Source organism: Euphorbia lathyris, chromosome 10, assembly GCF_963576675.1.
Source record: "Euphorbia lathyris chromosome 10, ddEupLath1.1, whole genome shotgun sequence".
NCBI lineage: Eukaryota > Viridiplantae > Streptophyta > Magnoliopsida > Malpighiales > Euphorbiaceae > Euphorbia > Euphorbia lathyris.
The window spans coordinates 11,529,771-11,553,434 of NC_088919.1; the positions used below are offsets into that span (position 1 = coordinate 11,529,771).

The window sequence follows — 23,664 nt, forward strand, 5'->3', positions numbered from 1 at the left end:
TTGTACGAGTTGGATAATAAAAATTTCAAAATTTCATCGAATTTATAAATATTAATTTTCAATTTTATTATTAAATTATAAAAAATATGAAATCTTTTTTTAAAGGGTAAATTACACCCATGGCCACTGAACTTTATCCATTTCACATTATGGCCACTGAACTTCATTTCTTCCCGGTATGGCCACTGAACTTTACACTTTTTAACACTGGTGACCACTTAACGCCTAAAAACGACCATTGTAATTGGGTAAAGTTCAGTGGCCATGAGTGTAATTTACCCTTTTTTTTATAACTACTGGTATGTAATTGGTGTATAAGAAGAAATAAAATATCTATATTTTCTAATAATATCTGAAATCAACCCAACCTGCAAATGTTAGGGGTAAAATTGCTCTTAGCTGCAAGTGTTATGGATAAAATTGCACCATTTTAGACATTAAAAGTAAAATTATTCTTAGTTGTAAACACTATGAGCATTTTTTCACATTTTTCCTTTTATAATTTCATCGTTGATTAACTTAAGACATGTCCATTTTAGATATTTTAAATCCAAACAGCAACAATTCAATATAATTTTACCAAACACTAGTAATTAAACAGCTAATAACAAACAGCTAACAACAACAACAACTAACAGCTTACTACAACTGCAAACAGCTAACAGCAACCGCAACAGCTATTAGCTAACAACTGAACCAAACAGACCCTAAATCATACAAAAGTGAATTGGGATTAAAATTTAGTTATTGCATGTGTAATTTACTCGATGGCTTAATACATCATTTGTCCTCTGAACTTGTTCAAAAAGCTTGATTGACCCCCTGAATTTTCAAAGTGTCCCAATAGCCCTCTCAATTTGTATAAAATGTTTAGTTAGCCTCCTGAACTTGCGCAAAATGTAATAAATTGATCACTCAGTTGTAAAAAAGTAAGTTAAATGCGGAATATGTATTGCACGAGTCTTAAAAAAGGTAAAATTACCAAGATCAGGCTATGCGATTCTACTATTAGAGAAGACATGTTGTATAGTTGAGCAAGTAATAACTTCATTTTTAATTTATTTTTGAGTTATGTAATAACATTCTAAAATATGTGAAATATATTTCCCGTATTTATTCAAGGGATAACTGAATATTTTATGCAAGTTAAGGGGGCTATCGAGACACTTTAAAAGCTCAGAGGGCAATCAAGCTTTTTGTACAAGCAAATGACGTATTAAGCCTTACTCAACAACAGATTTCACTGAGGAAAAAGAGAAAGGCATTTACGGAAATACAAACAAAATAAATTTTAGGGTTGCGGTACTCTTTCTTTTCTTTGCTGTTATAGGGTGAGCCGGCTTCTCTGATCAGTTACTTTGAGAAGAAGAGAGTAATCAACAGAAAAAAAGAAAATGGTAAGATTTCTTCCATCTTTTATTCTTCTATGTCCTCTGAATTCTGACTGTAAAACAAGGTAGATGATTTTAGGTTCTGATTTGTTTTTCTTTTTATTGATTGTAGCTAGGAATTTATTTTGCATATCATCAGACGGTTTCGAGATTTCATTGTAAAAGTTATTAGTATATATTCCGGGTTTATGGCCGGTCGTACTGTATATGAGAGAGTGAAGGCTGTCGTTTGGCTAGAAAAATTGGCATCTCATATATGAAATATGACTGTTCCTTTCAATTTAGATGAATTATATCACGACTCTGTTTTCTTCCAAAATTTTCAAGTTCAAAATGCTATCTCTGCGATTTGATATTTCAAATTACTTAACAAGCCGACTCACAATTTCAAATTACTTCTTTCTTTCAATCCGATTAACCAAAGATATCCAGAAAGGTGTGAAAAGAGCAGCTGTGAGAAGCGGAAAAACCATCAGAAATACGACGATCTTTCGTGGAGACCCCTCGTTTCTGGCAAGCAGATCACAGTTACAGGTAGCTATTCATCTTTGACCGCTTTAGTCACTCGTCAACTGAACCTCCATCGCCGAAGAGTCCTGACTCCTTCACCAGCACCTGCATCACTAGACTAGATCAATTTTGGTTTAAGGTACTAATAATAATCCCTAAATATCGTTGGTTTAGTTATTGTTGCATTATGTGGTTTTTTATTTTAGATTTTGCATAAATATGGAGTTAGGGGTTTGAATTCTGTTGATTAAGCAGAAATTCCTTAAGTATGGTTCAGTACTTATCTGTGATATGTGAGGATGAACTTGAAACACAATAAATCAGTAATATTATTCATTGCCAGAGGTTCAATCGATATTTTCGGTGTATTTAGTTTATTGGCTTAATACATCATCTGGCAACTTGTCCTTGATTGGCTCCTCAACTTTTAAAAGTGTCCCAATAGCCGTTCAACTTGATAGCCTCCTCAACTTGCTTAAAATGTAAAAACAGTAAGTTGCACCCGGAAACACATACCTTGGTATGGGGTCTAATATGAGAGAATTTTTTAATCTATTATGTGAATTATCCATGCAACTTACAACCAAGTGATTAATGGACTACACTTTTAACCAAGTTGGGGTAGCTGTATGGACATTTTAAGCAAGTTGAGGGGCTATCGGACCACTTTGAAAGTGCAAGGGACCAATCAAGTTTTTTGGACAATTTCAGGGGGCAATATAGGTAAAAATTAAAAAACGACACAAAATCGACATTAATCCAATTTAATTGAAGCCATTAAATCAGAGAATATTTTTTTGAGTTAGTTAGGATGGACTCATTTGAGTCTAACTCAATAATTAACATCATACCAACATGATCATTGCCTGCTTAAATTATATCCTATCAACAATTCAAAAACACCTAATAGCATAAAAAAACAAGTCCAATAGCGAGTGACTCCAATAGCGACTCCACTCGAGAGGGTGGATTGTTCATATTATTTTTATGTCCCTGAATTAGGGCTGAAAAAATTAAATTAAATACATGGAAATTTTATAGGGATAAGGTCCAAATTTGCTTTAAGTGGGCACTAATATGATTAAATATTCTCCAATATATATAAATAATGCACTAATGAAAATTGCATAAAACGGCTCGTATCAATTAGCTTGTTTTTATGACTATCTAACGGCTGTGATCCAATCCCACACTCCATTTCAAGTTAAATTAGAACTGCCTTCTCTTCCTTGTTCCAGTTCCAGAACCCTTACAAGAACATCGACGTCGCGATCCAGATCAAGCGAGGCAGCAAAGCTACTCTGTTCTTATTCACCTGCTATCGTCTTCTTATCAATTTCTTCACAAGGTACTTTTCATCATTTCTCTTTATACCTAATAATATATTACCGATCTTAGAACTTGACACAGATCTGCTACATAATTTGGCATTTAAGCTTTTCTTTGATGTTATTTAGGGGAATTACATTTCCGGCATTTTTTTTTCCTGTATTTGTATGCTTGTTTGTGTTAATCAATTAAAGTTAAGTAGCAATGAAATGAACAAATTTGATCGCATAGCGGAGTGGATATCGTGTTAGACTCCGAATCTAAAGGTCGTGGGTTCGAATCCCACTGCGATTGCCCTTTTTCTGCCGTTGATTTTGCCTGTTTTTTGGCTTTCTTGCCGGAATTTTTGAATTTGGGTCTATCTCTTTTGTTTTTATCTATTTGATATAGATTCACGTGCTTCACTTGGGAATTTTTTTCAGCCCTAATTCAGGGACATAAAAATAATATGAACAATCCACCCTCTTGAGGGGAGTCGCTATTGGACTTGTTTTTTTATGTATTAATTTTAATTTAAGAGCTTGACTAAAAGCTTTTAGAGATGCTATTAGGTGTTTTTGAATTGTTGATAGGATGTAATTTAAGCAGGCAATGATCATGTTGGTATGATGTTAATTATTGAGTTAGACTCAAATGAGTCCATCCTAACTAACTCAAAAAAATATTCTCTGATTTAATTGCTTCAATTAAATTGGATTAATGTCGATTTTGTGTCGTTTTTTACCTATATAATCCGGCCATGTGTTTTTCACCTCTGGTTGTTTACAAAGACTTTACTTTGAATTTTTTTCATGGCAGTCTAAAATTCTAATAGGAATTGGAAATTTTTCCTTTTTATATAAAAAAGACTTCAACCTCCCTCATTTGGTATGAGGTTGGGGAGGGCTTGCATTTGTATTTCTTGAAGTTGATTTGCATTTGTATCTCTTTAATCTTATGTGAAATTTACTTATTTTTCAACTGTTAGTTAAAGTTAATTTGTATACATCACCACCACCATGTTGAGATCTATCATTTGGCTCATGCCTTTTCTTTTGTTTCATGTCATGTGATTACCTCCTGCAATTGCATTCATATCATAAGAGTTTGGTTCAATACCATATAAGTATTGTTTGTTTTGGCCCAATTTCCATTACCTGAGCTTCACCGCTTTAAAACGCTTCTACGTGTGATAGAAACACACATTACGGATATAGTTAAGTCAATTTCTCTCCATTTTCAATGTGATTACCTCATGCAATTGTATTCATATCATAAGAGCCTGGTCCAATACTATGTAAGTATTGTTTGTTTTGGCCCAATTTTCACCACTTGAGCTTCACCGCTTTAAAACGCGTCTATGTACATTAGTAACACACACCTAACTGATATAGTTAAGTCACTCTCGCTCCATTTTCAATGTGAGATTCAATTCATTTACGTTCTCATCGCCATTCGAGTCGTTACACATGATTGCTCTGCTATGTTAAAAACTGGAGATTTGTACAGTTAACTCTGCTGATAGATTTGGATATATGTTCCATTTGCAGATGTTTGATGATCAAGATCTGGGATTCTTTGCCAATTTTCTTGGGATTTTTATATTTGTTCTGGTGATAGCTTACCATTATGTGATGGCTGACCCAAAATATGAAGGCAACTGAAACATATGTAATAAGATGAATTGAAAGCCGAACCATATGTAATAAGATGAATTCAAACCCATTCTCGTACGGACAATTTAACATCTTAAGATAACATTGAGCCATGAATTTTGTAACTGGTTAGCAACAACTGGATGCAATTTTTTTCTTTTTTTTAGTAGTATCCATCATAGTTACAGTTAGCGATTCATCTTTGACCGATTTAGTCACTAGTCAACTGAACCTCCATCGCCAAAGAGTCCTGACTCCTTCATCAGCACCTGCATCACTAGACTAGATCAATTTTGGTTTAAGTTACTAATAGTAATCCCTAAATATCTTTGGTTTAGTTATTGTTGCATTATTATGTGGTTTTTGATTTTAGATTTTGCATAAATATGGAGTTCGGGGTTTGAATTCTGTTGATTAAGCAGAAATTCCTGAACTAAGGTTCTGTACGCAGATATTGATCCTCTTTCACGACTTGAAAACCTTCGTCATTCTCAATATACTCTTGATCCTATTACTGCTACTGCAATTCTATGGAGATTAAGGTATGTACAAGCTTAATCCCTCGTAAATTACATTTCATTTGCAAAATTAGAAGCTTTTCTTCATTATCAACACAATCCCATCTCATCAACACATAATCCAGTTAATTCAGTCGATCAATTTCTACAAACCTTCAATTGGGCCTCAAATCTTCCCAATTTCACTCATTCCCAATCCACATATCAAGCTGTAATTCAAAAACTATGTTCGATTCGACATTGTCCACCATCTGCTCGACGAAATGCCTCGCTCAATTAACTCTTCCCCAAATGAACACATTTTTCTAACAATCATTAGGGGTCTTGGACGAGTACGAAGGATCCGAGATGTTATTAAAGCTCTCGACTTGGTTTCTAGTTTCGGTGAGAAACCATCTCTGAAAATATTCAATTCAATTCTCGATCTTCTTGTTAAGGAAGATATTGATTTGGCTAGAAAGTTTTACAGAGTTAAAATGATGGGAAGTGGTGTTCAGGGTGATGATTATACTTATGGAATTTTAATGAAAGGTCTTTGTTTAACGAATAGAATTGGGGATGGATTTAAGCTATTGCAGGTGATGAAAACCAGAGATGTAAACCCTAATGTTGTTGTTTACAACACTTTGCTTCATGCCCTATGTAAGAATGGGAAAATCGGACGAGCAAGGAGCTTGATGGATGAGATAGAAGAACCTAATGATGTTACTTTCAATATTTTGATTTCTGCATATTGTAAAGAAGACAATTTGGTACAAGCTCTTGTGATGTTAGAGAAGTGTTTCGAATCCGGATTCATGCCGGATGTTATAACGGTGACAAAATTAATTGAAACTCTTTGCAATGCAGGTCGGTTACTGGAGGCCGTTGAGGTATCCGATAGAGTAGAAAGCAAGGGGAGTAAGGTTGATGATGTTGCTCATAACATATTGTTAAAGGGCTTTTGTAGCTTAGGAAAAGTGAAAGTTGGGTATGGTTTGTTGAAGGAGATGGAGAGAAAAGGATGCCTTCCTAATGTAGAGACTTACAATACATTGATTTTCGGTTTCTGCAACGATGGGATGTTCGATTTAGCTCTTGATATGTTCAATGACATGAAAACAGACAGGATTACCTCGAATTTCGATACGTTTGATACGTTAATCAAGGGCTTGTTTTCCGGAGGAAGGATTGAAGAAGGGTTTAAGATCCTAGAACTAATGGAGGAATCTAAAGAGGGCGCTACAAGTCGAATTAGTCCTTACAATAGCGTGTTATATGGTCTCTACAAGAAAAATATGTGGGATGAAGCACTTGAATTTCTAATAAAGATTAGAAATTTATTTACTAAAGCTGTTGATCGGAGCTTAAGGGTATTAAACTTAAGCAAAATAGGTGACATTGATAGTGCAAAGATAGTTTTCAGTGAAGGTGGAAGTCCGAACGTTCTTGTTTACGATAGGTTGATTCGCGCATTATGTGAAGAAGGGCGTCTTAGAGAAGCATTCGAGCTGATAAATGAGATGGCTAAGCGCGGTTATGTTCCTGTAGCTTCGACGTTTAATGGTCTTATTCGGGGATTTTGCGAGCAAGGAAAAGACGGGAGTGCTTTGAAGCTACTTGATGATGAGATGGTTAGTAGAGGTTGCTTGGTTGATAGAGGAAGTTATAGTGATGTAATTGATGTTCTTTGTAGGAAAGAGAATCTTCAAAAGGCTTCAAGTCTTTTGTACGAATTGGACAAAAAAAAATTCAAAAAATCCACCTAATTTATAAATATTAATCTTCAATTATATTATTAAATTATAAAAAATATGAAATCCTTTTTTTGGAACGAATCGGATAGTACTGGATATCCGCGGGTATTTGTAGTCTTTATCCTTAAAACAAAACCCCAAATTCAATCCTACAAAATTAGTAATAACCTTAATTAATTGGAGACTGCTTTAATAACTCCGCATCACCTTTTTTCAAATTACTTAACAAGCCGACTCACAATTTCAAATTACTTTTTTTTCTCTCTCTCTCTTTCAATCCGATTAACCAAAGATATCCAGAAAGGTGTGAAAAGAAAAGAGCAGCCGTGAGAAGCAGAAAAACCATCAGAAATATGACGATCTTTCGTGGAGACCCCTCGTTTCTGGCAAGCAGATCACAGTTACAGGTAGCGATTCATCTTTGACCGCTTTAGTCACTCGTCAACTGAACCTCCATCGCCGAAGAGTCCTGACTCCTTCACCAGCACCTGCATCACTAGACTAGATCAATTTTGGTTTAAGGTACTAATAGTAATCCCTAAATATCTTTGGTTTAGTTATTGTTGCATTATGTTGTTTTTTATTTTAGATTTTTCATAAATATGGAGTTAGGGGTTTGAATTCTGTTGATTAAGCAGAAATTCCTGAAGTATGGTTCAGTACTTATCTGTGATATGTGAGGATGAACTTGAAACACAATAAATCGGTAATATTATTCATTGCCAGAGGTTCAATCGATAATTTCGGTGTATTTAGTTTATTGGCTTAATACATCATCTGGCTTTGCACTTTCCTTGATTGGCCCCTGAATTTTTAAAGTCTTCCAATAGCCTTTCAACTTGCTTAAAATGCAGTCAATTTATCACTTGGTGGCAAAAAAGTAAGTTGCACCGGGAAACAGTATCTTGGAAAACGACTAAGGTAGAATTTTTTAATCTATTATGTGAATTACGCATGCAACTTACAACCAAGTGATTAATGGACTGCACTTTTAACCAAGTTGGGTTAGCTATATGGACATTTTAAGCAAGTTGAGGGGCTATGGGAACACTTTGAAAGTGCAAGGGGCCAATCAACTTTTTTGGACAATTTAAGGGGGCAAATAATATATTAAGCCTAGTTTATTTGTTTGATAGATTACATTGTGAGGTTTCATCAATTTGTGTGGCCAAAAGTTCAAGTTTGATTCAGTATTGGAAACTGTTCAGTGAAAAGGGAATTTTGTATCTTGGTTTAGAACGGGTGATGTCAGAATTTAAGTAGGAAGGAAAAAGAAGAGGCAGGGTTTCTAAGATAATCAATACTAAATTTAAGATGTGAGTAGGAAGGAAAAGGAAGAGGAAGGGCTTCTTACACAATCAGTATTGAATTTAAGATATGAGTTAAAGAGGAAATTGAAAAGGAATGGGAAAAGGAATGTTGGTATTCTAATGTAGATTCTTGTTTAACACCTATGTTAGACTGGTTGTTTTAACATTATATTAGGGATAAGGTATCAAAATAGGCCTAAGCTTTTTTGGGAGTATCAATTTAGGCTCTGCTTACAATATAGTACCGATTTAGGTCTCGTTAACGAAACTTGACATGAAATTCATGCAATTGCGGTTGGTTTTTTCAGAACTTGAAGCAACAATTACAAATAGGTGACAGTTGTAAACTGGAGTAATATGAATGACGTGTCACATTATGTTAGGTTTAGGTTTCTGACCGAAAGAATTTAGAGAAGAAGAATAGTGAGGTAAGGAAGAGAGAATTTAGAGAGAAGGATTGAAGCTTTTCATTAATCATTTTCATAACAGAGTCATACAGAGGTCCTTTCTCTAAATAGGGAAAACGACAAAGCAAACGGTTATGCAGCTGAAATACAATAGCTGGCATAACAAATTCTAACAAATTCTACCGTTAACTAATAACAGCATAGTGATAGAATAATTAACAGAGTTCCAATACAGAACAACTACAGCAACCTTAATTAACTATAAGGCAAAGAGTCAATTCAGTCCTTTAATTTCTTGTTCCTACGCGCATATAGGTTTAGGTTTCTGACCGAAAGAATTTAGAGAAGAAGAATAGTGAGGTAAGGAAGAGAGAATTTAGAGAGAAGGATTGAAGCTTTTCATTAATCATTTGCATAACAGAGTCATACAGAGGTCCTTTCTCTAAATAGGGAAAACGACAAAGCAAACGGTTATGCAGCTGAAATACAATAGCTGGCATAACAAATTCTAACAAATTCTACCATTAACTAATAACAACATAGTGATAGAATAATTAACAGAGTTCCAATACAGAACAACTACAGCAACCTTAATTAACTATAAGGCAAAGAGTCAATTCAGTCCTTTAATTTCTTGTTCCTACGCGCATATGTGACACATTACGTTATCGAGACCTAAATTGTTACTATTTTGTAAAGGTTATATTTTGAACATAAAGCCTAAATTGATTTCCCCCCAAAAAACCTTAGTCCTATTTTTGGTACTTTATCCCTATTATATATAGTATTATAGATAGATAGATATAAATTCCATAAACTTTCCAAATCTTTTTAGTTTCTGCTTTTTAGTATACTTGTTGATTGATTGCTGTCCAATTATTTTCAGTCTCTATGTATTTTTGAATTATTTATGACAAGCACAGAACCACTTTTTTTTGTTAGTATCTCAAATCTCAATTTGAAACAGGACCCCATAGTAATAACAAAGAATGTGCTAAACTATTAGCGTCATGATTCAATTCATGAATTAGCCTTTGGGATAAGGTCTGAATTTCCATTTAATATTTTTGGGGAGGTACATATATATGTAAGAAACAGTAAACTTTTAGTTTCTAACTTGGAGCAATTTTGGTGTAGAGAACGGTACATAGTGCAATTTTGGCCCAGATAATAGATTTTATAAAACGGGATTCTTACCTGGGGCCTATAGGTGGAGGCAGGGGCATGGGTCCCCGAGCATTCTCAACCATCGGGAATCACCCTTTATAAGGGTGGTTCAGTACCTACCCCTTCCATCTTCATCTGCGGTTTGTTGATTGCACTTCAGTAGATGAACCGGTGTGCAGTTTCTTTTACCCCAGCCCAGGCTAAAACAGCGTCATCTTGGCCTGGGTAAGGGCAGAAGAATTTTTAACCCAACTTATCGGCTGGGTTTATTTTTTGCACTTCAACAAACAGTGGTTGCTCAAAATTTCTCCATGTTGAAAATTTGAGGATAAAATTATACATCATTTATTATGTCAGAGATATAATAGCGCCTATTGGAAGCAAATTTGGACCTTATCCTATAAATTTCAATGTATTAATTTATTTGAATGGATTGATATATAATGTTTAATTCATTATCTTCTCTGAGTTTCTAGGTTGTCTCTCGCAGAAAATCAGTAAGATACGAAATGAAAGAGCCTGTAAACCCAGTTGGACTGAACATATCATCCACCGAACCTATTCGCTCCTTTCTTCTCTCAGCTACCAAAGAAGAAACTCTTTCTCTGCAACTACAAGATCTTGCTTCTGACCTCATCCCTCAAACTAATCTGCCTTATAACTCTCTCCGTACTATATGGATAGCGTCTCAGCCGTCAACAAGACCTCACTTGACCTCTCTTTTATCTGGATCTGAACCCATCTTTATCAGTCCTAAGCCCAGAGAAAAGGTTAGCTTTAGTAATCGTTATATCTTGTTGCTTATATACGTGTATGCTATGCTTTCTGTTTGGTTTCCTGAAAATAGAGGGAATGTCAGAAAATTGCAATTAAAATATGTACTATCTGTTTTCGTTTAAAATTCATTATAATGCTTGTCAATAATGTTTTTGCTATTTTACAATCTAAAGTTTTCCTCTATTTTTCACTAACAAAAAATGGAACAGAAAATACTTGTACTTAATGTAAATTAAGTAAATACTTGTACTGCAACGAAATAAAATTCTTTTGTCTAGCTGTCAGCAGCATAGTTTTTAAAGGCGCGTCTCACTCGAGGCTCAAGGTAGTGAGCCTTGATTGCAGAAAGTGAGGCCCTGTTTAAAAGGCTATCGTCTTGTGCGCCTCGCCTGAGCCTGCATCAAGGCGCGCTTCCATTTTTCATTTTCCATAATGAATGGTTATTAGTTTAGTAGCACTAGTTAGGTATTTAGGTTAAGACGTTAAGTATATGTTGATGTCTCTATGAAGTATGAACTTAACTAGGTGTTTCTGACATTTATGAATTAGTATTATGTTTTTATATGGTTTTGTTTTGTTTGTGTGGTCATAACTGTGTGTATTCTTTAACTAGTAAAAGAATATTTTTTTTTCTACCTAAGGAGCGTGCCTTGCGTTGCACCTTGAACTCCAGGACCCTTTAGCGCCTTAGTGCGCCTTTAACAATAACAACTATAGTCAACAGTTTTATTCTTAATTCTTAGTCTTTTTTTTTTCTAGTAATTTCTTTTCTCTCTTTTGGGATTGGTTTAGAGTGAAGAGTTAAAGGCTAGACTCAGGAAACTTGAGGAATTGGCAGAGAGGAAGGCCTATCAAGAGCTTGTAAAGGACATTACACCAAAGAAGGATGACAACCAGCCTTTCTCCTCTTATAAGGATCAGCTTGGTTTTGGTAACTGTTACTATACTCACGTTGATTATTTTACTATTTTGTTATCATTTGAATGCATACTTCTTATTTAGTTAAATTTTAATTTTGGTTTCATTATGGAAAATGATTTATGCTGTCGTAATTTTCACATCATTTTAGAGTGTTGCTAGTTTACATACCATGGCTATCTATCCTAGCTCAATCAAATCCTCATTTTGTATTAAAACGACACTTAGTTAGATCATTGCATTAGTCCTCTGATTGCTGAGGGCATGGTGTGAGCGTGGGTAAGGAGAGTCCTTCTTATTGTTTTGTATTGTATGATCATATGTAAGACGGGCATAGGTGTCAAATCGAGATTGGACTCGTGATCGAAATTCTCATTTTGTGAATCGTGACTCATGAACCGAGTCGTCCGATTCACCACCGATTCTTGATGATTTCCATTTCTGCCTATAGAGTCGGCTTGAAATGGCGACTCGACTCGAATTGTGAATTGTATGATTCTAACAACAGTGAAGATAGGTCTTAAAAGTTCAATCCATTACTAACTCACAAAAGCTACTTTAATACTTGAGAGTATGGTTTGGCTTCTGTATAACCTTATGAATTGATATCGAAGAACTCTTGATAATTTCAATGCTATCCAATCCTGATTTATAAGTATTTGTTTTCGTCGCTGTACAAAGTTCGTTTCTCATGTGTTTGAAGTGCAATATAATATAGTGTTTGTGCACTTGTCATTAATTTGTTGATAGCTTCTAAATACGCACAAACCTAATTCTCAATCATGTAAAGGTACATGGTGCACTAAGGCACAAGGGGTCCTAGAGCCATGGCTACTTTGCCCAAAAATAAATTTTTGTAAAATAAAGTACAGAAATTAAAATCCCAAAAGATGTACCAACAATAATTATGATTACATTTTCTTATAATAACTTTCCGCAAGTTGATGGAGATGAATTTTTTTTTTTCAGAAATGAAAGGGTTGCAATTGAAATTTTTGAGTTTGTCAAACCAGTGTATTATTATCGAAATATTTCAATTGCTTTTAAAATACTCCTAACTATGCCAGTGACAATTGTTGTATCTACCGATAGAGATTTTTCGAAGTTTAGATTATTAAAAACCTATTTGAGATCATCAACTATTTAAATATGTTATAGCTTTTCATCTAGAAATGCTCGTAGATAAACTTTTTTATGAGCAACTGCAAAAGAAAAAAAATATTTTTTAATATGAAATTGGATGTATTTAGATTCCTTGTTAACTCTAATAAAAATATATCATTTTTAAGTAATTATTCTTTTCTGTAATTGATTTTTTCAATTTACTTGTACTTATTCATTACGACCTTTATTTGCTACTTTGCTCCTACGCTTCCAAAATCTCATGATTGGTCCTGGGACTCGATTCCAGAAATCACAATGTTGCTGTCTCATTTTTCTTCTAATTTCGAGTGCTTTTATGAATCCGTGCAGGATTACACGTCGCTCTTATCATGTTTACTGGGTACCTGGTTGGATATGCAGCATTCAGGGCATTGTTTGGCCGCAGTCCCGCAATGGTAAGACACTTGCAGTATATATTCTTTTCAAAATCTATCCATATTTGACAATAAGGAGTTTGAGAGTGTATTCGAATTTGTTGATTATTACACATTTTTAAATCCAGAGTGCAGCTGGAGGTGTACTTGGATTAGTCGGTGGAATGCTCGTAGAAACTTTCCTTTTCATCATTACAACTTCTCGGAGGCAGGATGCCAAACCATTGAGTTTCACTTCCAATCTTAAGAAGAATCGGTAATCTGTTGAAAGTAGGCTAGGCTTGTCAATGGGGTGGATAAAAAGAAGTGTTGGATCCACGTGAAGTAATTTATTGAGAGTGCCATTTGACAATTTACGGTCCACACTACACTTGTATACATCATGGCCCCGAGGATCTGGTAGTCAATCCCCCGAAAAGCTTGATTAATCATGGAGTTGCCGCTTTTGCTACTTCTATACTCAGGGTACGGTACCTTACGCAATTACCATGGTTCAGTATATCTGTTGATATGCTCCTGTTTGTCTGAGCCTCAAACAACCTCCCGTCTTTGAACGTCACATTGTACAAGTTTTCCGTGCATCAGGATTCAAACCTGTCTGCACAGTAGCTCATTCTATTACACGGACATTCTTTTCCGTCAAATACTCAATTTGATGTTAGAGATGATGACAAAGATGATTATAAGTGAAGTGATGAATGAATATAGATTATAGCAACTTTAATTGAATTAAGTGTTTAGATTTAGGTTCTGTTTGTTTGCCAAAAAAAAAATTATGCAGGGAAATATTTTTCATTTTCTGATATTTGTTTGCTCATCAATTGAAAATTTTAGGTTAGTCAATAGGAAAATATAACGAGGAAAGTTATGAATTTTTTTTACTATTTTAAAGAGTAAAACATTTTCTTAAACTTTTAGAATCTTAATTTGTTCCTTCTTATCCTTTTGAAAGCACTAGTCGTCCACTACTTTTTTTGCTGGTGTCGTAGCTAAATATCGAAAAATATTTTATTTTTCAATAAAATTTTTTTTTGTATCCAATATCTTCCGGTAAATAAATTTAGAATTATGAATGAGTTAATAGCCAATTTGAAATTTATTTATGGTTAGAATTAAGGATAATCATTGCTGCCAAACCATCTGCGAAAGGGTACTGCTGTCGGTGGTGGATACCCTTACCAACCAAAAAAAATTTATAAAATTGTAGTTTTTATGACTTATGGTTTTATATGTTGTTTTTCTTCTAACGCACACTTACACATTGGCACTTTAATACATAAAATTGAAAATGAAGTGCTAAATTTTAAATATCAAATATTTTAAATACCAAAAATAGTAAATGATGTAACTTAAGTTATTTAGGGGAATTACATTTCCGGCATTTAAGCTTTTCTTTGATGTTATTTAGGGGAATTACATTTCCGGCATTTTTTTTTATCTTGTATTTGTATGCTTGTTTGTGTTAATCAATTAAAGTTAAGTAGCAATGAAATGAACAAATTTGATCGCATAGCGGAGTGGATATCGCGTTAGACTTCGAATCTAAAAGTCGTGGGTTCGAATCCCATTGTGATTGCCCTTTTTCTGCCGTTGATTTTGCCTGTTTTTTGGCTTTCTTGCCAGAATTTTTGAATTTGGGTCTATCACTTTTGTTTTCTATCACTTGTGTTTTTATCTATTTGATATAGATTCGCGTGCTTCACTTGGGAATTTTTTTCAGCCCTAATTCAGGAACATAAAAATAATATGAACAATCCACCCTCTCGAGTGGAGTCACTATTGAAGTCACTCGCTATTGGACTTGTTTTTTTATGTATTAATTTTAATTTAAGAACTTGACTAAAAGCTTTTAGAGATGCTATTAGATGTTTTTAATTGTTGATAGGATGTAATTTAAGCAGGCAATGATAATGTTGGTATGATGTTAACTCAAAATGAGTCCATCCTAACTAACTCAAAAAAATATTCTCTGATTTAATTGCTTCAATGGATTAATGTCGATTTTGTGTCGTTTTTTACCTATATAATCCGGCCATGTGTTTTTCACCTCTGGTTGTTTACAAAGAATTTACTTTGAATTTTTTTCATGGCAGTCTAAAATTCTAATAGGAATTGGAAAATTTTCCTTTTTATATAAAAAAATAAAAAAGACTTCAACCTCCCTCGTTTGGTATGAGGTTGGGGAGGGCTTGCATTTGTATTTCTTGAAGTTGATTTGCATTTGTATCTCTTTAATCTTATGTGAAATTTACTTATTTTTCAACTGTTAGTTAAAGTTAATAAGCTTGGGCATCATCTATACATCACCACCACCATGTTGAGATCTATCATTTGGCTCATGCCTTTTCTTTTGTTTCATGTCATGTGATTACCTCCTGCAATTGTATTCATATCATAAGAGTCTGGTTCAATACCATATAAGTATTGTTTGTTTTGGCCCAATTTCCATTACCTGAGCTTCACCGCTTTAAAACGCTTCTACGTGTGATAGAAACACACATTACTGATATAGTTAAGTCAATTTCTCTCCATTTTCAATGTAATTACCTCATGCAATTGTATTCATATCATAAGAGCCTGGTCCAATACTATGTAAGTATTGTTTGTTTTGGCCCAATTTTCACCACTTGAGCTTCACCGCTTTAAAACACATCTATGTACATTAGTAACACACACCTAACTGATATAGTTAAGTCACTCTCGCTCCATTTTCAATGTGAGATTCAATTCATTTACGTTCTCATCGCCATTCGGGTCGTTACAAATATGGTTGCTCTGCTATGTTAAAAACTGGAGATTTGTACAGTTAACTTTGCTGATAGATTTGGATATATGTTCCATTTGCAGATGTTTGATGATCAAGTTCTGGGATTCTTTGCCAATTTTCTTGGGATTTTTATATTTGTTCTGGTGATAGCTTACCATTATGTGATGGTGATAGGGGCATTTTGTCCCTATCTTTTAGCGTGATTTACGGTTTAATTTGAGATGAAATAAATAAGTTTAATTGCAAAAATAGAATGTTTTAATAAAAGAACGAAATAAAAATAAATTCCGTACTTTCGGTTAATTTTCCTTATTTTTGATTAATTTAGAAAATAAAACGTCAAGCTAACTCGGCTCTCGAGAATTGTATTTCAGGTACGAGCAAGCAGCAAAAATCCTCCGACATACGCGGGGCGTATCACCCTCCACGTGGGGCGTGGAACACATTGCCAGAAATAATTGCTCAATCCGCAGGCACCACGTGAAACTTACCCACTGCCACGCGTGGCGTCCTACCTTCCACGTGGGGCGTATGAGCAATGATAAGAAATAATGTCTCAATCATGAATGTCAGACTGCAAGATCTTCTAAGTCAACTGACAATACGCGGGGCGTACAACCATACATGCGGGGCGTGTATGGGAAGTTCTTCAGTCCAAAGAACCAGAGACTTACATACGCGAGGCGTGCTTCAGACTACGCGTGGCGTAAAAGACCCAATTCAAGCAATAAAATCTCAGAAACTCAACCACGCGAGGCGTACCCCAGTCTACGCGGGGCGTGGTTGAGACAACAAGATCTGGATTTGGTCCACATGCAGGAGAGTTCTGACGGAATGGGCAAATACGCGGGGCGTACGCCACCATACGCGAGGCGTATCATGGGAAATCTGCAGAAAATCATGTTCCTCTATGCTTGCACCTTGTAAACTTACAATTTTACCCCTAGCTTGATGTGTATAAATAAGAGTGACTAGCACTCATTTAGATAGCATTTGACATACAACTCTTGTTATAGATTAAGCTCTTGCTACTTAGTTTTAGATTTTATTTTTATATAGCAAATCTCTATCACCTTGAGAGCTTGTTCGTTGATTCCGGCATTCCGTCAAAGTTTCGTTCCGTCTCCGTTCACCAAGCTCGAAAGCTCCACCTCCAAGTCCTAAGAGACGGCCTTGAGTCCGGTTAGCTAGTTCCGAGGGTGGATTCTTCCCTTTTCACTTGCTAATTAGCTTGTACTCTTCCTATGTACTAGGCTTGGTTGTATTCCATATTTACATTCTCCATATTTATAATTTATGAATTATAATCTCCTTTTCTATATATGTGTTGATGTTTGTTACTTGTTTTGATACTCGTAATTGATTATTGTGTAGGAGAACGCGATTTCCGATGCCATTCGAGCTATCTTTAGGGATTCATATAGGTGTTGCCTTACCGGAAGTGACGTTCTGGAAACCGTAGGAATTGACAAGCCACGGAACTTACGGGCCCTAATTTCTGATCCCAAGCATTAGACACGCCTTGACTAGGAACCACGTAGTCTAAGTACTTCACAGGCCGGCCACACTACACGTAGTCGTCATTGCAAGAGTAAATCATTAACCGTATATATATTGGGAGTCATTGTTTGTCATATTTATAACTTATCACCATCCATATCATTTCGTAGAGTTCTTGTTATATAAATTTATCTCACCCGTAGCTAGGAGTAGTTTGTAGTTGTTCCCCAAATCAACTCAAAGTATTCATCGCTTAGATAACGTATAAAACCGAGTCGTTTAATACTTGTAGTTATAAATCCCGTGGATTCGATACCCGATCTTAACCGGATTATTACTTGATACAACGGGGTACACTTGCCCCTAAGTAGTAGCGTCTAGTAGAGATAGAGCACTTAGGAAGATCACATCCATAGTCGTAACACACTTATCATAATATATATTTCGTAAAGCTCTACCTAAGCCGTTTACGCCCCATCAAGTTTTTGGCGCCGTTGCCGGGGATTTATAATTTCTTGCAATATTAGACAAAAACGTTTTATTGTTAGTCTAAGCATTATTTTTATATAAATTGTCTATATATACTTTTTACTAACAACATTCTTTCTTGTTTATAATTTATTTCATTTATTTATTTTATGCACTCCCGATCCCGGAGTGATACTCTCGTTCCTATTGATCTTGAAATTGAACGTACTCTTTGTAGGATTCGGAGAGAGAAAATGGAAAACCTCAACAATGAAGCTAACCAGCCCGAGGTCAACCAAAGGCCGCCGGTGCAACCCGTGAACAACAACCGCAATAGTGGAGGCAATGACATGCGCTCGATGATGGAGATTCTTGCTCCGCACCGTCCTCAAAATCGCAACGGAATCGTTGCCCCCCACCATCCCGGCCAACACATATGAAATCAAGACTAGCATGATCCAACTCATCCAACAACTTGGTCAATTCGGAGGGGAACCCCATGAAAACCCTAATGAACACCTCGATAAATTTCTTATGTGTGCCGAAACTTCTCGGCAAAACGGTGTTCCGGTTGAGGCCATCCGACTAAAGTTGTTTCCTTTCTCTTTGACAGGACAAGCGTTGGAGTGGTTGCACTCATTGGAGGCGGGTTCGATTACATCATGGGTGGAACTTGAGAAGGAGTTCCTTTCTTATTACTTTCCGCCCTCCAAAACGGTTAAGTTGAGGAACGACATCACTACCTTTCGGCAGCTCGAACACGAAGCCCTTCATGCGGCTTGGGCAAGATTCCGAAAGTTTCTTCGAAGCTGCCCACACCACGATATCCCCAAGCACGATTTGGTAAGTACTTTTTATCACGGATTAACACCTACTAATCATGCCACCGTGGATTCCGCAGCAGGTGGGGACCTGTTTAGGAAGTCGGCCAGTGAAGCATATGAGCTCATCCACGAGCTCGCAAGGAAAAGCGTACAGTGGCAAGAAGATCGGCTTGTCGGACCTTCGCGACATCAAACGTTCACCGTGGAGAAAGAGGCTCCGAAAAGTTCCATGGCGGAAATGAATAAAAAACTTGACGCTTTGATAGCCCAGTTGAGCCTTAACAAAGTTGCACAGGCCCTGATGTGCAATCATTGTGGTGGAGATCATGACGGACTTAACTGCCAAGCCGGTAGCCCTTCCGCCAGCGACACCGAAAATGTAAGTTACATAGGAGCCAATCAAAGGTACAACCCCAACCCGAACTCCTACTCACACCACCACAATAATAATAACAGCGGATGGAGGCCTCGGTACCAACACCCTAACTTGTCGTATGGCAATAATAATAATGTATTGAGGCCCCCATCCGACTTTGATCAAGAATATCGAGAAAATGGGCTAGGGTAATCACAAACCATGCCCGGTAATCGGAACACTCCACCTCCCGATGATGTGCATGGTGTCAGTAACGTCCTTGTTAAAGGATATCTTAACCCGTCTTGCCGATAGTGAGGTGTTTTGCAGGGACCTTAGCCGCCAGGTAGCCCACTTGAATCGTCAGCAACAGGAGAGGCCATTAGGAACCCTCCCGGCAAACACCGAGCAAAACCCGCGGGGCAAAAATAGAGAGTCCGGATAGGCGATAACTCTCCTAAATAGTAGAAGTTCGGACCCGTCGAGTTCCAACTCGGACAGCCTGCAGTAAGCCTTCGCATGAGAAAGTTGAGCTACTCCGACTCTAAACGTAGCATCGGTTTGAATTTCTCAAACCCCTTGTTTATATGTATCATAACCGTTTTTCACCTTATTTTTGTTTATTATTTATTTTTATATTTCTCTCTTTTATGTTGTTTTTAGTTTTCTCCTCTTAGTTATTTTTATTTTCTCCCATCTCATAAATCAAAAGAAAAACAAATCCCATTTTCAATCCAAAAAAATAAGCCACGCAGAGCGTACACACCAGTACGCCCCGCGCAGCTGCGTGTCTGTCCCCATTTTCTTAATTAAAGACATGCTACGCGGGGCGTCTATCCTACCACGCCCCGCGTACCTTCAACCGCTGGGACTTCCGTTAAATAAAAGCCACGTGTACGGACACGCGGGGCGCCCCATAGGGCACGCCCCGCGTATCCTAGGGTAGTTGCGAATTGCAACTCCCCATGGCAGCCTTTTCCTCTTCCACCTTTCCCATCACTCTCTCCTCTTTCCCAAAAGTCTTTCCCACTTCTCCACTCCACCTCTTCTTCCCTCCAATCACATCCCACCTTTTCAAAATTCAAAATTTCTTCAACCTCCCTCCATCATAAATTTTGCCTTAACCACCCTCTTAATGATAATTTAAAAACCATAAAAACATTAAAAAGTAATAAAAAACCATAAAACATTAAATAATAATTAAAAACCACGAAAACTTCAGTTTATCCTTTTTTCCACGCGGGGCGTACCACCATGCACGCCCCGCCTCCTCGCCTATCTCCCATCAATTTATGGTCAGGAGGTGCGATACGCGAGGCGTGCTTCCCCGCACGCCCCGCGTGCCGTGCCGTTTTTGTGTCAAATAAAGATCGGAAGGAGTGGGGATCCAAGTAAAACTCGGATTCCCAGAGGGGTACGCATGGCGTGGCCCCTTCACGCCTCGCGTACCCCTCTGGGAATCCGAGTTTTACTTGGATTCCCCACTCCTCCCCTATATATACTCCTCCCTTTTTCCTTCTTCTCCCCCACAACTCACTTTTACTCCCCACACTCTTTCTCAATCCCTCACTAACACCATGGCAAGACGCAAGCATGTAGCCGACATGCGCCCCCCGCGGTCCACACGGGCCCGTTCTTCTCGTTCCCAACCACGCCAATCACCACCACCCCCCGAACGAGAAGAAACACCGCCACTCACCCGCCAATATCGGTCTCCTTTCCATCTCCTCACCGAAGAGGAGGCCCAATCCTACCAAACACTCTCCGCTGCCCACGTAATGGAACTCCCGTACATCAACCGTAGCACTCTCGATCGCTACAACTTCGGAGGTGCTTTCGAGGACCGCCTCCGCGCTCTTAATTGGCTCGATCACTATCATGCACGCCAACACGTTTATCCATCATTGGTCATGGAGTTCTACACCACCCTCGAGTCTAACGGGGTTCTCGGAGCCGCCCTCTTCAACTTCTGCCTTCACAACCACCCTTTCTCCATCGACACACAATGGCTCCGCAACCATTTCACCCGTCAAGCAGAGGACGACATAGCGCATTGGCTTGAGGGTGTCTCCCCTCATGATTTTTGGACCTCCATCACCGGGTCCGACGATTATGATGTCTCTAACCTCCACCCGGCCTGCATCCGCGATCCAATCCTCCAACTTCTCCACCGCTTCATCTCCTTATACTTCTCGGGGAAGTCCGAGTCCACCAAGGTCAATAAGCACGAGCTTTTAGCCCTCTATTATTGTGCAAACGGCCTCACTTACGACCTTCCCTACCTCGTGGCCATCCAACTCCACCACATGCCCACCCGGAAATGTGGCAAACTCGGGTTGGGCCATCTCATCACCATCTTCGCCACCTCCGCTCTTGGCGAAGCTGCCCTTGACCGCCTTCCCAGTATGGAGCCGCGGCCCTTGGACAAAAATGCCTTCAAATCACTCAAGCGCCCCACCTCCGGCCCGGGTGAGAGTTCGGGGGCAGCCCAACCCCAAGAGGACGAGGGATCGGACTCGGACATGGACCTAAACTTCAGCCCACCGCCCAACCACGACTTCAACTCCATATATGCTCGGTTAGACGCCTTGGAGGGCCACCAACGTGCCGATCGCGCCCACTTCGACTCCCAATTCGCCAACCTCAACACCCGTTTTGACACCCTTGAGGCTAATCGCCTCATGGACCATTCCACCTACATCACCCGCTTCAACTCCATTGAGGCCCAACAGTGTGAGGATCGGGCCCATCTCGATGCTCGCTTCGATGCCCTCACCAACACCTTCTCCGCCTACTTCAACATCCACGGCAATCCTCCTCCGCCTCCACCCTAGTTTACCTTTGTTTGTTTTATGTTTTCTTATTTGTTTTATGTTTTTCCTTTCATGTTTTATGTTTTTAGTTCATTTTGTGTTTCCCTTGTACTTTCTTTTTATCTTTTGTGTTCTTCTTGTACTTTCTTTTTATTTTTAATATATCTCTGCTTTCCCTTTGTGTTTAGTTTCGTTTATTTCTTCTTCTCGTATTCGATTTTTTCTGTTTATGCTTAAGTTAATCTCAACCACGCGGGGCGTACCCCATTCCACGCCTCGCGTGCCCACCGTTTTACCCGTATAACTGGCCCAGAGCTCGGAACATGCGGGGCGCCCCTCTTAGTGCGCCCCGCGTATCTGAGTCTCTGGCTAAAATAAACTTAAAACGCATCTCCTACGCGGGGCGCCCCCCTAGGCACACCACGCGTAGGACCTGACCTTCAAGGGTCCTTTTTCAATTCCATCTTTATTTTTGTTTTTGTTTTTGTTTTCTTTTCTTTTGCGACGTCCTTGGAATAGACGTCATTTTAATAACACGGAGGGCCGTGCAACCCCGCACTCACCGTTTGTTTTGCACTAACAAAAACAAAAATAAAAAATTAAATAAACAACAAAATAATTAAACTAATTTTTTAATTCTTAAATTTTTCCGACACACTACCCCCCTCGGAAATTAATTAAAAGTTCCGTTATTTGTTCTTAAATGTAAAGACGTTAACACAAAGGATCAGTTTAAGTAAGAAATTTTAGTCTCGATTCTGAAGTTGTAGAATTTATGCAAAGCCTAGATTCGTACTAAACAAAAGCATTGAGTCCTAACCCACAGGTCATCACCATAATGAAATTAAAAAAGACAATAAATACGGGATAGTTGAAAATTTGACGAGAACTTGAACGTACACAATTTAACCCGAAATTTTGTGAGATATTTTTTAGCCTAAAAGAGTTCGTACGAGAACTCTATTTCTTTCACAATTTTTCGAGAGCTTTGACTTCACTCGATTCATAGAGTTTTGCACCTAATACCGGGTTAAGTACACTTATTTTGGTAAAAATGGCAATAGATGATAAAACAAACCCACTTAGGCTAATTATTTTCTTAACTTATTTTTCTCATTTTCATTAACCTCTAGGAAACCCCCTCGAGCCTATTAACCGACTTTTTTTGTTAATACCCTTTTAACATTTAACCCTTTTTCCTCTTGTTTAAATACCAACAAAATCAAATAGCACCAAAACTACCAGAAATAAGCCAAGGCCTTGATAAGTAAGCACCATAAGCTTTCGAAATCGTTTTTGTGCCGCTCTCAAAACAAAAAGAAAAAGAAAAACACAATAAAGAGCAAAAGGCATTCTCAAGCTCCACCCGAGCAATTTCAAGTTATATTTTACGAACTTACTAAGGCCAAAATAAAAGCACGGTGCGATCATCAAAATGGTGTTTGAACTCGAGTTTCCAAAAATTAACCACTAAAAATCCACCCACATTACAACCCCCCTCCGGGTTCATTTTTAATATTGCCTAGACCATAACATAGTAGGAAAAACCCGGATGAAAATGCAAACTCAAAGTGACTTCGAGTAAGTGCAAAGGAGAGTGCAAAAACACCGACCCACCAAAATTTGAGCGTAAGAGTGAAATCCCTCGGTGAGGTACTGTCGGGTTCTCAAAAGATAATCGACCCCCGTTAATATTGCCTAT

The 23,664-nt window shown here is 37.7% G+C and overlaps 3 protein-coding genes and 2 non-coding genes across 15 annotated transcripts; all 5 read left to right on the forward strand.

The window, feature by feature from the left end:
* The first annotated feature begins 1,933 nt into the window (after positions 1-1,933).
* LOC136208232 (dolichyl-diphosphooligosaccharide--protein glycosyltransferase subunit 4A) lies at positions 1,934-5,167 on the forward strand. Of its 4 annotated transcripts, none has more exons than XM_065999026.1 (3): positions 1,934-2,040; positions 4,760-4,911; positions 5,035-5,167. In XM_065999026.1, exon 2 carries the CDS (start codon positions 4,760-4,762, stop codon positions 4,871-4,873), a length of 114 nt encoding a protein of 37 aa, XP_065855098.1. In that variant the 5' UTR covers positions 1,934-2,040; the 3' UTR covers positions 4,874-4,911; positions 5,035-5,167. The 4 variants fall into 4 exon arrangements, with proteins under 4 accessions (XP_065855098.1, XP_065855097.1, XP_065855095.1 ...); XM_065999025.1 differs by having other exon boundaries at positions 5,032-5,160; XM_065999023.1 differs by lacking the exon at positions 5,035-5,167 and having other exon boundaries at positions 4,760-5,026.
* LOC136208230 (uncharacterized) lies at positions 1,939-13,964 on the forward strand. Of its 8 annotated transcripts, none has more exons than XM_065999016.1 (6): positions 1,939-2,040; positions 5,316-5,406; positions 10,479-10,772; positions 11,572-11,710; positions 13,171-13,256; positions 13,364-13,964. In XM_065999016.1, exons 2-6 carry the CDS (start codon positions 5,395-5,397, stop codon positions 13,493-13,495), a joined length of 663 nt encoding a protein of 220 aa, XP_065855088.1. In that variant the 5' UTR covers positions 1,939-2,040; positions 5,316-5,394; the 3' UTR covers positions 13,496-13,964. The 8 variants fall into 8 exon arrangements, with proteins under 8 accessions (XP_065855088.1, XP_065855092.1, XP_065855090.1 ...); XM_065999022.1 differs by lacking the exon at positions 1,939-2,040 and adding an exon at positions 3,173-3,249 and having other exon boundaries at positions 10,493-10,772; XM_065999015.1 differs by lacking the exon at positions 1,939-2,040 and adding an exon at positions 5,055-5,165 and having other exon boundaries at positions 5,314-5,406.
* Positions 3,452-3,524, forward strand: TRNAR-CCG (transfer RNA arginine (anticodon CCG)). Its single transcript has one exon. It is a non-coding gene; the product is annotated as a tRNA-Arg (tRNA).
* On the forward strand, positions 5,413-7,404 carry LOC136208229 (pentatricopeptide repeat-containing protein At2g17525, mitochondrial-like). The gene has a single exon (XM_065999014.1). It carries the CDS (start codon positions 5,646-5,648, stop codon positions 7,128-7,130), a length of 1,485 nt encoding a protein of 494 aa, XP_065855086.1. The 5' UTR covers positions 5,413-5,645; the 3' UTR covers positions 7,131-7,404.
* Positions 13,965-14,738: 774 nt separating the features above from the next.
* On the forward strand, positions 14,739-14,811 carry TRNAR-UCG (transfer RNA arginine (anticodon UCG)). The gene has a single exon. It is a non-coding gene; the product is annotated as a tRNA-Arg (tRNA).
* Positions 14,812-23,664: the final 8,853 nt, after the last annotated feature.

Coding starts and splice junctions, on each gene's coding strand:
- LOC136208229 (XM_065999014.1), top strand. CDS start 5,646: ATGCCTCGCTCAATTAACTCTTCCCCAAATGAACACATTTTTCTAACA.
- LOC136208232 (XM_065999026.1), top strand. CDS start 4,760: ATGTTTGATGATCAAGATCTGGGATTCTTTGCCAATTTTCTTGGGATT.
- LOC136208230 (XM_065999016.1), top strand. Junction 10,773..11,571: donor GTCCTAAGCCCAGAGAAAAG/GTTAGCTTTAGT, acceptor GGATTGGTTTAG/AGTGAAGAGTTAAAGGCTAG. Junction 13,257..13,363: donor TTGGCCGCAGTCCCGCAATG/GTAAGACACTTG, acceptor TTTTAAATCCAG/AGTGCAGCTGGAGGTGTACT.